At 39.0% G+C, this 20,504-nt stretch overlaps 2 protein-coding genes across 2 annotated transcripts in view; both read right to left on the bottom strand.

The window, feature by feature from the left end:
• Positions 1-20,504, bottom strand: part of LOC146511014 (leukocyte elastase inhibitor-like) — a 258,585-nt gene that overhangs the window by 224,193 nt on the left and 13,888 nt on the right. The window contains exon 9 of the mRNA XM_085172525.1: positions 16,890-19,997. Coding sequence (XP_085028651.1) covers positions 19,753-19,997 — 245 coding nt within the window. The 3' untranslated portion in view covers positions 16,890-19,752. The remainder of the gene's footprint in view (positions 1-16,889; positions 19,998-20,504) is intronic.
• On the bottom strand, positions 1,703-6,800 carry LOC146511015 (uncharacterized; the record flags this gene model as incomplete). The annotated part of the gene is made up of 3 exons (XM_085172523.1): positions 1,703-2,369; positions 2,463-2,588; positions 6,437-6,800. Coding segments are annotated over 3 exons (648 nt in total), but the record flags the coding sequence as incomplete, so codon positions are not given.

Below are 20,504 nucleotides of genomic sequence, written 5' to 3'. Positions count from 1 at the left end.
TTTGCACAGTCTAAGAAATCGCTGCACCTACTTCCCATTTTATCAACAAAATATTGAAAAATGAAGAGTGGTTCCAGACTTTGGCACAGTATTGTAGGACACTGAAAACTTACTCCTCCTGCTTGTAGATGTCTGGTATTATTTGTCAGTAACTAATTCACAGTAGGATGACTGACACCAGATTCTGACTGTCATGCCTCTGTTTGTTGGTCATTGAGCCTCCGAGCTAAAACAAACCATCCAACCAATAGAGGTTACTGGTCACTGGTTTGTTATGTTGACTTCCTGTAATTTCCTTCTACCTTACATGTCCATTAGAGAAATATAGTTTAGCTAACAAAAAAAGAAGTAAGGAATCAGTAGATCAGTCAGTTTAAATGTCTCTATTGCTTTATAGAGACAATTAAATCTCCTTTGTAAATATTTTGGTTAAGCACAAACATATCTTTATCTGATATGGCCGGTCACAAATCAGACAAATACAGTATATTAAAAATATAAAAGAAGAATCAAAACATCATCAAACTGTTTACTTTATAGAGATACTGGACAGCAATTAACAAATACTTAAAATGAGCACAAGTAATGATTGAGGTACGAATTAGCAAAGTTTGGCACTATGAGCCGATGCACATCAACGTCTCAGTCTATAGTAAAACATAAGCTCAGCAGACCAGTCAGTGTGAAATGACGACAAACTTACTCAAAAGCAAAGACTTGTCCCAAAAACATGTGCAAATGTTTCAGGCACTCAGATCAGACCTCTGATACGTTCAAATTTTCCACGAAGAGTGTACATTTATCAGTAAACTATGAACAAATGCAGGAAACAAAACATTCACGATCTTTTCACTTCTCAGATTTTACATCTCTAATTACTTTCCTCCTCTCTTTGGTGCATCTTAGAGCTCCCACCAGTCAAGCAAACACAGGAGAGAAGCAGCTAACATGACACATCACTGCTTCATAGCTGTTATTTTAAAGCCATAAATGTAAGGCATCCGTCAACTCTGTCATGACCTCAAATGAGCAGAAGTGAGGTCTAGACAAATGACATTATATAAAAAATATATAGGAAAGTTTGAGTAAAATAAATGCAGAGGGTCTGTGTCTATAGAGCAGTGTTTCTCAACCACTGCTGCCATGGAAGATTATCCAAATTCACCTGATTGGTACTCTGAATGAGCAGAGTGTTGTGACAGGCAGAACAGTTACTGTTAGAGAATTGTGGATCAATATGATTGTCATTGTGCAAGATGATTAGATCTTTAGCATGAATGCTCACCTCTGTTTTCTACACACCAACACACACACACACGACCCATGCTTACATGTGAGTGTTTTATCTGTCGCATGATTAATGAGATTGTTGTGTAAACACTGAGTTAATAAAAGAACTGCGAAAGGGGGCCAGAGTTGGAGTCCTCTGAGGCTGGGTGCAGAACTTACATGAATAAGTCTGAGTCAGCGGGGTCTATAAGTGTAGACCTAACAGTTACATTCTCTTCCACTTGAGGGCAGTATAGCTTCTTGGTCAAATTCAGTAAGCAGCAGGTATTAGCGGTGGATAATAGCTGCAGCATGCTCAGCTGGATTTTCTGAAATACCTCACCTGCTACCTGAGCGATATTAGTTATTGTAGAATTTCATTTGTTTGTTGTTAATTCTTTCTTTCAATTCTTTCATAGATAAATAAAACTTATTTATCTACTCATATTTTGGAAAAACTACAAAGAAGCAAAAAGCAGTCATTTGAATTTTTCAAAGACAGAAAAGAGGTGGTTTGATGCCAGGAAAGAGGAAGCTATTGGTTAAAAGGTGCCATAATGCACACAGGCTTGTGTGTATCTGTTTGTGTATATCTGTTGAAATATGTGGTTAATACTGAGGAACATCTCATGCTAAGTTGGCTAAAGATGCATTCTACATGATGAAGACTGAGACTGTATGTATGTAACAGTCAGACAAGTGAGTGGCCTGAATGATAAATACAGGTGTGTGCTGTAGGTCACTGTATTAGGGATAGTAGCAGCTATATTGTGCAATTAATTTCCAAATACTCCAAGAAGTTTTTTTTTTTTTAACTAATAATGAAAAAGACAAATCTTTTTCAGGCTTCACAATAAAAACAACTTTGCTTTATGTATTATTTTACTCTACACTTTAAAAAAATGTAAGTACAATATATGTACAGCTCAATTTAGACTAAAATCACTTCTGGGATTTTATCTCTTTCTCTTCTGTTTCTTCTTCCTCCGCTCCTTCTGGTTGTTTGGTAAAATTCCTGTAGATGTTCAGTGTCTCAACATTCATATAGATCCTCTCCTCGTCACTGACGTCATCTTCTTCATTGCAGGTTTTTGGAGTGACTGAAACAGAGCAGAGCAGATTCTTCCAGAAATCATGATCTAAACAAAGCTGCTGTTTCATCTAATATATTGTTTGTTTTGGTGAGCACTGACCTCTGCTGTGGATGTGGGCCTGCTGTGTTTGCCTCCTTCTCCTGAGCACCAGTAAGACCACCAACAAGACCAGCAGGAGCAACAGGACCACACAAACTACAGACGAGACCAGCAGCATCCGAGGAACTAAGAGAGAAAAGGTTTCAGTCAAATATGAACAGTGATGGAAATAACGGCGTTACAAGTAACGGCGTTACAAATAACGGGTTAATAACGCCGTTACTTTTTTCAGTAAGGAGTAATCTAACTAATTACTATTCCTATCGTTACAACGCCGTTACAGTTACTAACAAGAAAATGCGGTCCGTTACTATTTTTCAACAAACAGACGGTTGAAGCTGTGTTCAGCTTACCGCATCTTATATCAGTTGCACGGAAGTAGCTGTAAGTAATCTGGACGCTACAGCTTTAAGCAGCTGCGCGCGCTCCCGCGGACGGTAATCACGATCACTGTCTAGCACAACACCTGGAGCTAAGGTGGCAAAACAATCGCATGAGTGCTGCTGTTTGACTGAGGAAGAATAAAGTAGTCGTGGTAAGCCAATCACATGACCACTTAAAGACAAAGCAACAAGGTGATATTTACCAGTTTATAAACTGTGTTGATAGGCCACGTAAAACCATGATACCATGAGTCATGATAAACAATATATACGCGTGTTTTCTCCTCAATAGTTTCGTCACGTTTACTGTCTAAGGACAGCGCAGCGAGCACTCTCTGCTTATGAGCAAAAAAACCAAAACAAAACAAAAAAACCCAGAAGTTTTAGGAGTGACGGAGAGAGAGAGAGAGAGAGAGAGAGAGAGAGAGAGGAAAGAGACGTTTAGCGTGTTTGGGGTGTGTAGTTAATGTGTTGTCTTGTATTTATTTACATTTATTTACATATTATTGAATTTACATCTTATTGAATGCAGAACAGCTGATTGTTCTGTAAATAGTTTGAAATGGTTATTTAAAAAATCAAGGTAAAAAGTAAATGGATGCAAATAACGTTGTTGTTTGCAAAACCTGTGCATAGGATTTTAAAATTGACAATTTATATTTGCATTTAAAGTTATGAAATATGATTCATTCATCATTGTGGTTGTTACAATAAAAAATATAACTTTTTATACTCAGATTTTATGTTTTTTTTTGTCAGATTTTAGATCAATTGTGTTAATACAGTATGTCAAAATGAAAACATAACTGTAAATTCAGACACGTGAGGTTGTGCTGAAAAGACTGATACCAAACAAGGCAAAGTAAATAGTTTTTAAACTTCTTGCTTTTATGTTGCTTTTATTCTACTGTGTACAGCGACCTTGAGTGTTTTGAAAGGCGCTTTCAAATAAAATGTATTATTATTATTATTATTAAAGGTGAAATGTAAAGGTCAAATCAAAAGTGGTTAAAAATGGCCAATTATACCCTGGACCCCAGAGGGTTAAAAGTTTTTTTTTTTTTTAAGTAACACAATAGTTACTTTTCAAGTAATTAATTACTTGTAGAATATTGTAACGCAGTTACTTTTTTGAAGAAGTAACTAGTAACTATAATTAATTACTTTTTCAAAGTAACTTGCCCAACACTGAATATGAACGATAGAAAGTGGTTCTGCATGAATTATTGGGACTTTCTATTTTCTTTGAAATTATGGTTTTACATAGTAAGGAGGCTGTTTTTTGGCAAACGTGTGTTAGTCGGTGAGTTCAAGACACACTACAGACAGGTCATTGGATGAATCTACAGTAGTATAGAGCTTTTTATTTATTGTTTAGAATGACATTTGTATCTAACATGCATGTTTGGACTGTTCGAGGGAGCTGGAGCGCCCACAGAAAATGATACACAGGCAGGTGCTAAATGCAAACACAATTAGCTCAGGTAACAAACACACTCAAACCCAACCCAACCCTATATTATTATTACTACTATTATCCTACTATTTTTGCAGTTTTTACATCCTATGTATGGTGATACATTACAGTGATTTTTTTAACCAGAAGCAAAACAACGCTCTACCCCAGTTGTGTGTGGCAATTAGTTTGGCAGGAGCATGAAAATCAAGAGCTTTATTTTTTTTATGACTTTTTATTTAGATTCTGTGAAACTGCGTTGGATTAATCTTGTAAGACTCCCACATTTAAATCAAATCAGTAATTTTCAAAGCATTTATGAAAGCTTTAGCCAAGTAAAAGTATTAAACCTACTTACCAGTTTAAGGATTTAAGCATGAACTCTTTTATAATGCAAAAACTTCTTGTCATAAAGGGATGAATGTGTCAAAAGGCAAAAGCATGCCACAAATGCAAACCAAATGCAATCAGTGCACTTTTGGGTAAGTGAAATAACCCTACTGTTGTCAGCACTTATAGCTTATATATAACTGTTAACAGTTGATGTGGATTCATAGAGGCATCTGCAAGAGCTAAAAAATTTGTCTTAGTTTACGTAGACCTAAAAGCACATGAACTGAACCCCCCCCCCTCCCCCCCAAAAGAAAACAAACACAAGTACAATAGAGAGAGAGCACTGATCAAATTTTTGTTGATGCCAAACCTGTACAGTGAGAGACTCCAGACTCCAACATGTTTATCAAAGGACTGCTGTAGTGAGAAGGGTTTTTTTGTGCATAAATGTATTTTTTTAGCACTCTATTGCGTCACCTGTGCCCATCTGCTTTTACTTCCCTTTCTACTTTTAAAATTAGAAATTTAAAACAGGCACTATTCTGGTATAGTTCAAACATTCAGCTGTACAGGTATTTCTAAATGTGAATGTTGGTGTCCTGAGTAATTATCAGCCTATTTTAAAACTGTCATTCTTTGTTAAAGTTTTAGAAAAAGGTGTTTTAAATCAACTCTTGTCTTTCCTAGATGAGAACAACATTTAGAGGACCTTTCTGCAACTTCTGCATGTCCATTTCAAAATTTGGAGAGGTAAATGTGAAAAGAACACAGTAGACCGGCATGTCTATTACATGCTTTGCCGTGGAGAGGTTGGAGGACAATGAACAAGATCATCCTCTCTACTTAGTGTGGCAGGAGCAGAGGTGGAGGCCTGAGCAATTGGTGGAGAACTAAACGAAAGGAGCAAAAAAGCAAAAGTGTGGAACAACAGCTATAACAGGCAAACAAAGACGATACTAACATACTAGCATAAGCACCTCCGTGTCCTGTCAGACATCCCTGCAGCATAAAACCTGCTACAGAGTTTAACAATGGCCTGTTTTTAGGCCTGTTCCTTTTCTCTGCACATCTCTTTTCACAGCTATGTAGATAACTTACAATTATATTTACCGTAGATTTTGGAAATCTTTACTCTGTGTGAAAGCTCAGTAACTGAATATTTTATATCAAAAGTTTGAATGTGTCATAGTTTCTTACAATTAAACAACATATTTTGTTTGTCCCTGAAGTTGTAGCTTGGACATTAAACCCCTTTTTAGTGCAAAACACAACTTAAAAAGTTTAGGGTAATCTTTGACATGTTTAAAGCCATAGATACTCTTTTTCTTGTAGGTTTTTCAAGATCTTTAAGGTCTGCACTCCAAACCCTCTTAACAAAAAGTGGGTCACACTTCTGCTGTAGTTGTAGGGAGACTCTGGAATGATCTCTCAAGGGACCTCAGATATGCATTAACTGTGACTGTTTATAAATTTAAAATGAATACTTTTTTTCTTTTGTCAGTCATTCGGTAACAACTGAAACAGCAGATGGAGGTGTATAGTTGAAGTTTGGGAACCTATGTTTTTTAATTTATTTTCTGTCTTGTTTTGTAAAGCATTTGGTTTAAATGTGCTTTATGAATCAAATTGACTTACTTAAGCATACATTTATGTGAACAAATGAGACTCCTTTGTACAGATACACTGTGTAAAGAGTTAGAGAATATAGTAGCCACAGTGTGCACATCACACATAGCTACACTGTCACTGTGGGCTATATGCTGTTCTGTTATTTAAAAAGATAAATTCAATGCTATACTTACATTTAATGATGACAGTAATGGGTGCTGTTGCAGTAGAACTGAATGTCTGTGTGGACACTGTGACTTCATACACACAGCTGTAGTTGCCTTGGTGTTCATACTCAGCTACAGGGAAACTAAAGGAGGCTGAGTTGTTGATTGCTGGCTCGCTGTCTGTGATGTTGGAGTCAGAGAAGATGAGGATGAATCGTCCACTGGAAAAACTGGAGTTAATGGAGCAGGTGAAGACAAAACTGTAACCTCTGGTGATCTCTGCACCTTCAGGACCCCAGACCAGACCTGCACCAGGAGAGGTCAGGGAGATGTTGGGTGTCTGCAGTCTCACTGGGGAATAAAAGGTACCAGGATTAAGAAGAGAGCAGAATCAAACACAACACTTAGTTTCTTGTTTACACATCCAGCAGTTATGGAGCAACATTAACATATTATTGTTATTCTTCTTGTGATTTCATTAATGAATATTCACTCTTATAGATCTTTGCAAACTCTAAATTTGATTCTTTCATTGCTAAACGCTCCACAATCACTAATAATTAACCTCTAATACTGTTTGATTGCTCCTTGCTACAGTGGGCTTTGAGAGCATTTAGTGAAAATTGAAGATAAATTAAGAGACAAAAAAACTATACAGAATAACAGATCCTGTATTTAATACATTTTTATATACAACAATAAAATATGTTTAAAGCTACGATTGAAAAACTCTTTCAATAACTTTGTTACAGTTTCAAAAAAAAAAAAAAAACCCAACAAAGCAAAGGATCTGTGATAAAAATGATTTGTTTTTTCTTACCAGTAACAGAAAGTCTGACTGAATCAATTAATGGGGAGCTGAATTGACGACTTGGGCCTCTTTTCTTATACTGACACTGGTACAATCCCTCGTTATCAAAGTCCACGTTGGGAATATTGAAGGTAGCAGAGTTTGTGTTGGAGGTTTGGCTCCTCCTGAATGAACCCTGAATTTGACTCAGAGTGAACAAAATACCTAAAACCTGAGTTGAGACTGAACATGTGATTTCAACAGTCTGACCCCAGGTCACCTCACCAACAGGGTAAATGCAGATACTGGGGTTCGGAAATCTCACTGAAAAAATATCAACATATGAAAGCATTCATCTCACCAGGTTACTGATTCTGTTATCGAAAGAAGAGAATGAAACAAAGAACTTGGCAAAGTGGATTTTTTCTTACCAGTAACAGAGAGTCTGACAGGGGAAGAGCTGAACCTTTGACTTGTTTTCATGTACTGACACTGGTACCGTCCATCATGATCAAAGTTCACATTTTGACGATTGAATGTAACAGAGCTCGTAGAGGATGGTTGAGTATGACTGAATGAGCCTGAAGTCTTCTGGAGGATAAAAGTTCCACCTGAGAACTTGTATGAAACTGAGCAAATGATGCTGACGCCATGACCCCAGGTGACCTCATTACTGTACAAGGAGAGGGTGGGCTCTGGGAGGGTTTCTAAAAAATGATACAGTATTAGATAAGACAGGACACAGTCAAGATCAGATCAGATAATCTTAGTGCCTGTCATATTGGCTGATGGCTTAGCTGATACTATTTTATGTATGTCAATGACAAATCTCATTTAAGGAGTCCTATTTGAAAACCACTCTGCAGCCCACTTCTTTCTTTTCATTTTGCATCCGATTTAGTGTCTGCTCACAATTATGTACAGGGCTGTTACTGCTGGTTAGACTACCTCCAGCTTCTGATATACACACAGAAACATGAGGGAGATGTGCTCTCCCCTGAATACCACAGTAATCTCTATCTTTGTTTCTCTTCAGAAGAGAGGTGGGAGTAACACCAGAAACTTTGGTGTGTCTAACTCCCTCTGAAGTGTAAGTTGCTGTGTTCCCAAAATCTAATTAGAGAAAATCACCTTTAAAGATATGTATTTTCATGTTTTTTTTTATTGGAGAAAACTATTTAAAAAAATGTCTAACTAAGAGAGTTAACAGGTTAAAATTAAATGTTTAAATGAGCCAAATGAGGTGTTATCTAATTAAATATGCACTACACTGCAGACATGTTTAAAAGACAAAGTGTAGTAAAACAAGGGTTTTTAACATCTTTTAATAACTGGGAAAGTAAAATATTGATGGAATAAAAAGAAACCAGAAGTATTGACCAGTACATGAAAGAAAACGGTTATTCCACAGTGATAAGACCATAAAGACTATAAACTTTATGGAAAAGTTTTCTTACCTGAACAGACGACGCCAGCATCCCGACCATGGGTACAGTTATTTTTAATAGAGCTGCTGTACCTACAAACATCTATAGTAGTTTCACTTCTTGAACAGTCCACATTACTGCGCAAGATTTTTCCTGTACCTTGACCAAAGTAAGCAGACCCAAGAGCCTCCAGAGCTATCCCACAGCTCTGCTCTCTACAGACCACCTCAGCATCTTTTAAGTCCCAGCCATCATCACAGACTGTTCCCCAGGAGTAGACAGAGTCAGAGACAATGTAAAGGACTTCAACTCTTCCAGAGCACCGAGTGGACCCAGATCCAGTGAAATTGATCAGACCTATCAGGAAAAAACATGAACATCTGAACTTTAGAGCACCAAAAAGAAACTGCAGCACTCAAACAACACATTTACCAGTCCGGGGCTTAAAAATAAAAACAAATATGTCCCTTTTTATGGATATGCCTTCTTTTATATCTCTGTGCATGCATTAACATCTTAATTTCTTAAATAAATACTAAATACTTAAATTAAAAGTTACAGAAAATCAGAGCTCTAATTCAAGTTGCAGTTAGTATTAATTTTTGATATATATTTTTCTTATCAATGACTCAAATGAATTCCTCTGCAGCAAGTGTCCTCCAATCCTGAGACTCCTAAGAGTTTTTCATGACATAGACATTTTATGACGTAAGACATAGACAGTGGCGGTCCTAGCCTGTTTGGTGCCCTGGGCGAACACTCCCTCTGGCGCCATCTGTGCATCTGCTTACCTGTATCTTTTGCTCGTTTCTCCTCCTCTTCTTTTCTCTTTTTTCTAAACTGAAGGCATGATGGCTTTGAACTTTTCTTGTCCATCTTCCATTGGTTTTAATTTTGCACTCTAGTATGAACACAAATCCCCCAACTCCAGGATCACCACAACATAACCTAATAGACCTACACCTTAGTTCACAGATTCACTTTTTCGAGGGTTTATTTCTGGGATTTCACACAACCCAGGATTCAAATAATAAATACATAATGGGCTTGGATTTACAACATTATGAATGAAATATGCTCTATTTGGAAGCAGGGCCCTCCCCTTTTGACGGGCTGTGTGTGAGACTTTAAATCATCAAACTGTAAATTATAAATTTTAAATTGCTATTGATCCCTTTATCCCTAGTCCTAAAGTGTATATTTATTTTCTTACTCTTCTTATATTTAATGTTTGTTTACTTGCACTGCTGTAACTGGAGCCTCGTCATCTCGTCTCTCTATATACTGGACTGTATGTAGCGGAGATGACAATAAAGTTTACTTTGACTTCAGCAGCAAGCAGGTGCACCGAGGGCTCTCACGCTCACTTTTTGCATATAGAATTTCGAAAAAACATCGTTGCAAATTATAAGTCCATATATTAATGTCTGGTGTTTTCGTGTTTGTTGGTTTGTTTTTATTTTGTTTTATTTTGCAGGTTGGTTATTAGATGCTGCTCCAGCCAGCCAGAGAATCCCCCACCGCCCCGCCTCTTCTCCGTGAGCCGCAAGCAGCAGGCGCACCTCGCAAACGGAGGGAGCCCTTACTTCCAGCAAATGGGCGATAGAAAACCGATCGGTGCCTATGCCATTCCCAATATGCGCTGGCTGACGTCGGGGCAGCATGAGTACGAGCAATTATTATTATTTTGGCCGATGCCCGTGATGCTGCCCCCCACCACGATGCCGTCCCGGGCAACCACCCGGCTCAAAAACCGCTACTGGACATAGACATAAAATGACTATGTCTTATGTCATTTTATGCCGAATGGTCCTGATCCCCTGGGATCACCAGAAGGGACTGGAGCCATCCAACTTCCAACCAACAACCTGCCTCAGCACAACACGGAAGCTCCTATCAGGCATCACACACACACACACAGCTCAATGCATGAGCAGGGCTCAGAAGGGAATTGGATAAACATTAGAAGGGCAAGAAACCACCTGTAGACAGAGCAGTCACTGGAGTCGAGACCGACCAACCTATTCACTGTCTGGAATGACTACAAGAAAGCCTGTGACTCAGTGTCTAACACATGGATCCCGGCATTGCTTAAACTGTAAAAGATCAACAGGACCCTTACACCCTTTATCAGGAATTTGATGGTGATGTGGAGAACCATTACAAAAGTTTTCTTCAGAAGAGGGAATACCAAATGATACTCTCAACAAAGATGGTACATTATTATCTATTATCTAGGCTAGTGTTTGCAGCAGTTCTGGGCCTATGGCACTGCAGATATGATGTGTAGGGGTGCAACGATACTCGTATCGATATTGAACCGTTCGATACAGTGCTTTTGGTTCGGTATGCATATGTATGAACAATACAAAATTTTTAATTTATTTGATCAACTTTTCTTCTGACGATGCTGTCTGTGTGGAGCGCTCAGAGGATCTGCGTTCTACTACTCCGCCTAGGCTGCACTGTCGAGCGCAGATCCACTGAGCGCAGCGCAAGCTAGCAAGACAGAAGTTAAGCTCTCCTTGCAACATGGCAAATTGAACCTCCCCCACCCTCATTCAGATCTGGCCTTTGGAACTATTTTGGTCTTCATGTGACGTATGACCCTGAAGGTAAGCGCGTCATGGACAAAAGTAAAACAGTATGTCGGATGTGCCACGCAATGCTCAATTACATTGGTGGGAACTAGTGGTTAGCGCAGTTTGCTCGTTAACGTGTTGACACTGTCCAGCCCCATGCACGGGGCGATCCGCGGTAGCTCGTTAATGGAGATTTGCCGTGTTGTGGCGTTAACGTCATTTCAGATTAACGCTGACAGCACTAGTGGGAACACAACGAATATGACTGCACATTTACGCCGACATCATCCTAGTGCAAAGACAAGTGGAAGCAGACAAAAACAAGCACACATGCTACAAACTTTACCCGAGTTAGACAGCCGTTAGCACATGATTCTCCTTATGGGGACCTGATATGTTTAATATGCTGCTGAGAGTATACCCCAGAAGAAGCGTATAGTATAGCTTTTATTTTGGAAAGAGCCATTTCTCTGTAATAAACTCTCTTTTCCAAAGATGAGTGATTTCTCAATCAGATTATCTGATCGAGAAATCACTCATCTTTGCAAAAAACTAAATCTATCTGATTCAGATAGATTTATTTTTTTTATTACTTTGTTGTTTCAGCAACATTAAATTTAAAAACTGTACTTTTGGGTTAAAATATATATTTATAATTTTAATAAATGATTAATTAAAAAAGCATGAACATTTTTTTGTATCGAAAAAATGTCGAACCGTGACACCAAAGTATCGAACCGAACCATGAATTTTGTGTATCGTTGCACCCCTAATGATGTGGTGTGACCACAGAGACTGTCCCTCTCTGATGTAATTAAATTGGAATTTCTTTTAAAAAAGGGAGCAAAGTGGAGGACTCAGATAAACAGCTAAACTTAAAGGCAGCTGGAATTACAAAATAAGGGAAATAGGCAGAATATACTGAAGTGCAAGACACCAAATGAACAGAACATAGAGCAGGGGGAGGAGGAGATCACTACAGAGAACAGGGACAATCCGGTCGTTAAGTGATGACATGACGAATCCTACTTTCGGGCCTAAAGTAGTCTGCTTTAATATGGCTTTTGTGTTGTTAACATGTTTAATGTTTTGTATTTTCTTCTATTTAATCTCAAAAAGCTCCTAAAACAGTCAGTGATCACTGTTGACCTCCCTCGGCTTTTATTACCGCTAATAATTTATTTAAGCTCAGTTTTTAAAACCTTAGGATGTAACTACAGCCCAGCCCATGCAGCAGTATATGAATGACTAACCTCTTATTGTGGATGGATTATCTCAGTTGTTCTCCTGGCTGAAGTGTGGTCCCTTTACAGCATCCTGCCATGCGATTACATTTGTTCCTGACAACCGAGAACACTCACGTTAACTTTTATCGAGTGGAAAAAAAGTTAGCTTGTTTATATTATGCTAACATAGCTGTGTTGCTAGCGGTCACGTAGCACATCATTATATACCAGCTAGCCAAACTTCAGTAACCCTACAAACGTCACTGCTGTTTAGTTTTCTGTCTTCATTTATGTTGGAAGTGATAACAGAGCTGTACGTTTTAATTTGTTTCCAAAACCCCGCAGTCAGGACATGCTATATTGTATTTAGATAGAAGCTAGCGAGCTAACTTTCTACCAGCTTCTAAGTCCGTTAAATGTCATAAATTCCGTTTTCATGGATGCCTGGATGTTAAACTCGATTGTTACACCTGGTAGAGCAGAACGCTGATCATTTTATTAAAGATGAAAGACTTTAGACAGTTTTTCAACTCTCAGTAATGCCATAGTGATCGTTTGATATATGGACCTGCAGCAGAGGTTAGGCCCAGACACAGCTAGTGACATCAGACTTAACGACTGGATACTAACACAAGAGGGAATCATGGCTGAGAGGACAGACCTCCTGTCTCAGTAACTTTGATTACTATTACCTACGTCTCATTAACCAGCTGTTTTCACTTCCACTTCATTCCCCTCTTGTATATAAAAAGTGCTGTTGTCAATTTATGTGTTTGTCTCAATGTTTGTTCACCTGCCTTCATATTCTTTGGGCTGTGTCAACTAAAGGGGTGTTTTGACTTCAATTCTGGTCTGTTCCCACTCCCTGCATTTGGTTAGTATTTTGCAGTTTACAGAACTAAGTTTCCAAAGATAAATCAAGCCTTTATTGTGACTGATGGCATGAGAAAAACACTAGAGACACACTAAAAAACAGGGAAAACTAAGTAGACTAAGAACACTGCGTAGAGTAAAAGACTGTAACATTCTGTGAAAGAACTACAAAAAACTATGAACACAGAGTAACTAGGAATGCTAGGAAACACAGTGACACACTGAGATAAACCTATGAAATCTGTGGTGAGGATAACAGACGATCAGACAAAGACTGAACTGAAACACACAGACTAAATACCTACAGGGATGATTAGGGGAAGTGGAAACACATGAGGGAGAACAGCTGACCCACATAAACCTAATGACAGGACCAGGGAAGTGAAACTAAACACAATGAACGAAGAACACTTGACTCTTTCAAAATAAAACAGGAAACATGGAGACGTAGAGATGACACAAACTTGACAATGAAAACCTTACGGACTAGAAATATGACAGATAAGACACATACAACAACAAGGGGAACTTGAACATAGGGGTGATAACACAAGGGGAACCTGATAAACCATGAACTAAAACTGTAAACTATGCATGGCTGAATTTAACTAGAAAACTGAAAGGAAACTGGAATACAGATGAAATAACAAAATAACATGGAACTCAGAAACACTGGGTCGAATGACCCAGGACAATGAAAGTACAGTGCAGTTGTTTCAGGCACTAAGCTCAGAGAGGGGATCCTTGAAAATAATTTCATTAAGAGTTTATATTTAATCAGTGATGAATATTCAGAGATGCAGGAAGCTTTAAATGTACAGCAGTGAAAGTCATTACGGATTTTCATGTGGGTCGATGTACTGGGACACAATTTCTTGGAGTAGCAATGTCTCCAGAGGACAGCTCCAGTCTTTCGGATTGGAGCTGTCCTGATACCTGGAGTCTGAAAACATGCTCTATCATTACGTTCTGAGAATCTGTCTATCATAGAGACAATTATTTTTTTTTTCCATTTGAAGGAGGCAGGCCAGTGATGAATGAGAGTAAAATATGAACAATGTCTATGAGGAAGAAAGCAGTTATAAAATACGAGAAGAACTGAGAACTGCTTTTACTACAGGCAGAGATAGTGCAGGCTGAAATATATTGACTGGCTTCTTTTCCAATGATGTCCAATAAAAGTAAAGCTCTAGGTTAGTTATTATACTGCTCAATGACTGACAGGTGAGGAAGGGACATTTATGCTGTTGGGGGGCTGCAATTTCCCTGTTTTAACAAACAGTTGAATAGTCTGAATGGGCACTAGGACATATCAATGTCATTAGTTTCTTTCAGACAAATCATCTTCACCTCATTTTTATTACTAATGCTATACCTGAACTGGTGTTGATCTAATTCAGAGCCTGTCTCATCCTCACTCACTGTCTAACTAAAGCAAATACAGTTTCTACTTTCTTTTAGCCAGTCCTGAGTCTTCTTTGTGGTATTTTTTGTTTCAGGCAGGGCAGTTCAGCATCCAGGCTCTTCTATGATGAAGCAATGCTGTTGTAATATCTTCAGTTCAACGGTGACTTCTTGAAATATGCAGAGCTTTCCCTGAAAAAGACTTCTTCACCATTTTATACTGATAACATTTTCTGAATGTTTTCCACGATTTGTAGACAGTTTTTTGCAGAATAGTGAACTTCTATCCATCTTTACTCCTGAGAAACTCTGCCCCTCCCCTCTGGCATGTTTGACACTAATTTCTGGGGGGCATGCACCATACTGCAACAGTTGGGAAATTGTTTGTCATATTTATTTAATTTTATGATTGTGAGTATTTTAATACAAGTGCTGTCAATTTTTCTCATTTTCTTTATGTTGTATTTGTCCAACAATTCCTCAGAGTGGCACATTTAGGGCCCAGAGCCAAAAATGTGACACATAGTGGTAACCCCCCCCCCCCAAAAAAAAAACAAAAAAAAAACCTGGTTTCCGGAGGGGGGGGGGGGGGGGGGGAATAACTGTGTGAATAACAAGTCTGTGTGAAATAACAAGAGGACAAACTTAATCAGAACCAAAAATATTTCCAAAGAACATGACGTACTGTTTCAAGCACTCAGATCAGACCGGGGATACTTCCAAAAATAATGCCATGAAGAGTTTATATTTATCAACAAACTTTATTTAAAATGCAGGAAACAGAAAAAATCTCCCTTAGTTTAATTTATGAGATTGTTCATCCTAGATTCCTTTCCTTGCCTCCTCTCCTTGACATTAGTCCCTTCCACCAGTGATTCAATTCAATTTTATTTATACAGCATCAAATAACATCAACAGTCACCTCAAGGCACTTTATATTGTACGATAGACCCTACAATGATGCATACAGAGAAAACCCAACAATCATATGACCCCCTATGAGCAAACACTTTGGCATGCTCATAGGAAAGCTGTGGAAGAGAGGCAGAGATTAATAACAAGTATGATTCAATGCAGAGAGGTCTGTTAACACATAGTTGCTGTGTCCCATTTCAGGGTCTGCACGCTTGAAGTACGCATTTTAAGTGCGGTTACGTCACCGCCACGCGACGACGGCTGTCCCAATTCGAAGTGTACTTCAAATGCATACTCCAAATGCGCCGTCGATTTCCCCAAATATCAAGCGTGGTCCGGTGCACGCTTTGTGGTCCCATATATCCCACAATTCATAGCGCGGCGGTGGGTGTGGATAATTTTGCCGCAAAATACGGCAGAAGGGAGCTGCCGAAAAGTGAACTGTCAAAAGTAAGTACTGAATATGACGTCACTTATTCATGTGCGAATGTTTAATAACGAAGAACATTAAAACATTGCTGTTGGCCACATGTCGGCAAAGTTATGTGACACTAGTGATGTTTGTACTTTCAGCATTAACTTGGTTTTAAAGCCTCTACTTGTAAATATACATATAGTCGACCTTAATCTTACAGAGAATCTGATGATTTTATGGATAATTAAAGTCAGTCATATATCCACAAACACAACAAGCTGAAAGTCAGTGATATATATATATATATATAATCTGACAATACTATAATATTGGCCATATTATATTTACATTACCATAGTGAGATGACTTTAGTCTCATGAACAACATTAACTAATTATTGTTTACTAGCTAATCTTAAATGACTGTTCAGTACAGAAATGAAGCCCTTGAATCATGTTTTACAGTCCTGTGGTTTCAGCCTCAGATACTCAACTAATCAAAGTGATGTCATGACAAAAATGATTGACCAACAAAACATTTTTCTCCTTCATTTCTGTCAAACAAAGCTGTATGAAACGTGTCTCGCGGTTAGTATCATGGTTGCTAGTCAACCTGAACAGCGCGACGAAGCATATACCGTCCCATTTCACAAGCCTCTCACTTCCGCACTTCCCGTACTTATAGTACGCACCGTCCGTAGTACGCGTAGTGTGCGTACTTCAAGCGTGCATACCCCGAATTGGGACACAGCAAGTGAGTGAGAAATATGACTGAAGAAGAAATCCATCTGCAGCCTACACCTATTGCAGCATAACTAAGGGAGGATTCAGGTTTACCCGATCCAGCACTAATTATATGGACTGGTTCTTATATAGCGCTTTTCTACTCTGTCCGAGCACTCAAAGCGCTTTATACAGCTAATTCATTCACCCAATCACACAAGCACTTCTAAGTTTAAGTGCTGAGTATCTAACATTCGTACACATTCACACTCCGATGGATGCATCGGTGAGCAACATGGGGTTAGTATCTTGCCCAAGGATATTTGGCATGCAGACTGGAGCAGCCGGGGTTCGAACCACCGACCTTCTGGTTAGTGGCTGATCCGCTCTGCCTGAGCTACAGCCACCCCATATGTTTTAGCAAAAAGTAAAATTTTAAGCATAACTCACTAAAAGTAAAACGGATCCTTTTGAGCAGTCTGAAATCTGAGCTTTGGCTCACAGGGATCACTTTTACATTTGCTGCGTAAAACATGTACAAAGGAAGCAGGGAAGAGACAAGGAGAGAGGAATCAAAGCAACAAGGATTTAACGTGACACATTATTGATTCAGAGCTGGTATAAAGCCATGTCAATATAAGACATGACACAGCTCCATCATGATCTCAGTTATTTGTGGTCATGACTTCTATATACCGAGGCCTAATTACTGTATATTGAAATTCACAACCTGCCACAATGAGAAAAGAAAGTACAGATACCATCTCCTGGTCATCATCTAGTGCAGAATTAGGCATTGTATGTCCTGTGGGCCACATGTGGCTCGTTGGTTGTCCCTAACCGGCCAGTGTGAGGTCAATGACAAATTAAGATTCAAACGTAAATTATACATCATGCAGCAGTTCGTCTTATTTCAGCCACTAAATTTCTGATAAATTTACGGGACATCTGAAGAGTACGGTATAAACATCTGAAAGGATAACATTTAAAGGTGAGAAAGTTTTGTGATGAGAAAAATACACAATATAACAAACAAACAAAAAAGGACAAAAACTTATAGTTAGGGATGGGTATCGTTTAAGTTTTATCCGATACCGGTGCCAAACCGGTACTTTTGAAACGGTGCCGGTGCTTAAACGGTGCTCAAACGGGTGCTTAAAGAATGGAGAACACAAAATTGGTCCAAAAACCTCTCATGTTCAGCTGTTTTTTAGAAAAAAGATAACAATGTTAGCCTTTTCTGCAGCTATGGGGCATATATGGTTGTCACGATCCTGGGTCTTATGACCCAGTGTTTTGAGTTTTAGTTCTTTTGATGTTTATAGTGTATGTTTAAGCTTATTAGGTTTCCTATGTTCATTTGCTTATTAGCTCCCCCTTGTGTTTTCAACCCCTGTGAAGTCTCCCTTGCCCTTCGTGTGTTTCATGTCTGTGTGTCTTATGTTGTCATGTCTGCCTCTCATGTTTCCTGGTTTATTTTGAAGAGTTCTCGTGTTTTTAATATTATGGATTATGTTTTGAGTCCTTTGTTGTACTGTTTCTTGTTTCCCTAGATTTCAGTTATGGTTATCATAGGTTTAGTTCTTTGGCTTTGTAATATGGCTTCCCTGTGTTCAATGTTGTGTCTACTGTGACCTTTTTGTACCATGTTTCTGGTCCCTATGTTCTGTCTCAGTTGCTGTTAAGTTTGCATGTTTAGAGTTCAGTCAGTGTGTTTCCTGTTTTACTTTGAAGGTCCACGTCTCATGTGAGTGTTTCTAGTTTTGCTTCCCTTGTCTCATCCAGCCTGATTACTCCCAGCTTTGCTCTCCTTCTGTGTCTCATTCCCTCGTTATCCCTCTGTGTATTTAAGCCCTGTGTTTCTCTTTGTCAGTGTCGTGGTCTCCCTCATGGCTGTGTTTCCCTGTGTGTCAGTTTATCCATGCCCCAGTTTAGTTTTGTTATATTTTTGTGCCATTCTGCAATAAAGCAGCTTTTTGAGTTTTATTCCTGCGCGGTGAGTTTTGCGTTTGGGTCCTTCTCTTGCCTGCACACAGCCGAAACATGACAATGGTATCACTCTTGGCTGGAAGCAGTGCTTAAACAATGGAAAAAACACAAACTTTGTCCAAAAACCTCTCATGTTTAACTGTTTTCCACTTTTTCTTTGGTCATTTTAGCCTTTTTGGCCAGGGTGAAGGGAGTATCTGCCATCAAACAAGAAGACAGCCGCATGTAGCTATGATGATGTTTGCTAGTTCACCTTACATGCATTAATGTAATAACGTGGTTAGCCTACTCAACGTAAATTACACACAAACAACATTAAGCTGCTCACGCAGAGAAGAGCGGCTGCTGCTGCCGTCATCATCCGTCATCATTTCTGCTATACTGGCAGAGCTAGGGGCCAGGACTCTACTCTTCGGGTTTTTGGGGGATGTTGCAAACTCCAGGTCCGATAACAGGCAACCCACCCGCAGTAGATGTGCATGGTGTGAGGTCTCGCAGCAAGCTATCAAATACGGCGCATTTCTCGGCTTTTAAAAAAAACGCTATGCGTCGCCAGGTGTTTCATCAGAATTGAGGTGTTACCTCCTTTGACAGTATCACAGTATCAGCTTAAAGCACTTGTTGCAGCTGCTGAGTTTGCATCTTTTGCTGTGAAGTACAGCCAGACTTTTGACCGCTTCGCTTTGGGCATTTTTGATCTGTAGCTCTGCTCTAAAAGAACATACGTACCTGGACCCGCCTACTATCCTCGGAAACGTAAAATGATTGGCTAGAATCTAAAGTGTATCACAGCTCAGGAAAAATAAAGCACCGAAATGTGCGCTGCTTTTCGGTCTGGTTACTACCGTTTATGACAGAACCGATACCGGTACCCATCCCTACTTATAGTATAGAGCTGTATATTAATATGAATACAGCGCTGTTGTGCAGTGATTTTGAAAGGTTCTCCAACTAAACACTAAAGACTTCTGGCACTGAGCTGCTCTAAAGGACACAGAGCTCACACAGGGAAGCAGAACTGACCAGCAAACAGGATGTTCATGGTGGGGTTATGTCTGATGAAGAAGAGGAAGGGGTGGTCTGCGATGAAGGATTTTAAATCAAAATTGCTCCAGCTTTTCTTGCCTGAATGAAACTCAACCCAATCCATATCCACAAAAGTAGCCTCAGTTGCCTTCTCGTGGACCTCCACAAAAGCCTTGTGGATGACTTTTGAAAGTACCAGATCTTTGCGCCCAGACATGCCTGTGACAGAGAAGTGAAAGGAGAACATTTTAAATGAACATAATGCTGCATTTTCATTTTTTATCTGAGAGGATTTTTTCAAATTAAAATCTGATAAAGCTAGGTGGTGATATAGATCATCTGACTGAGCTGACAACTAAAATACCAAAGGTGCTGCAGGAGCCTGGGTTTGAGTGTTTCCAGACCATTTACTGCATGCCATTCAACTCATCCTCTCCCGTTCTTCCTCTCAACTATTTTGTCAAAGTGTTATATCTGCAAAATAACTATGAAAAAAAACCTTCATAATGTCACTTTAACAGCCTGTCATTAGTGATTAGTGTCAGAGAGTACAGCTGGTTTAGGCAGGATGAACCAGAACACCTCCCTGACTGTCTGTCAGTATTACAGTATTAAAAGTCATGTAAAAGTCCACCAGTCCATTCAAAACCCAGCATCAAAGCTTAGATCCTGCTTTCAAAATCTCACAGTAGTAGAATCATCAAACAAGACAAACAATCTGCTGAA

This window comes from Neolamprologus multifasciatus, chromosome 9 (genome assembly GCF_963576455.1).
Source record: "Neolamprologus multifasciatus chromosome 9, fNeoMul1.2, whole genome shotgun sequence".
Taxonomy (NCBI): Eukaryota; Metazoa; Chordata; class Actinopteri; order Cichliformes; family Cichlidae; genus Neolamprologus; species Neolamprologus multifasciatus.
Note: the sequence above shows the minus strand (reverse complement) of the source record. Positions and strands in the feature narration are given on the sequence as shown.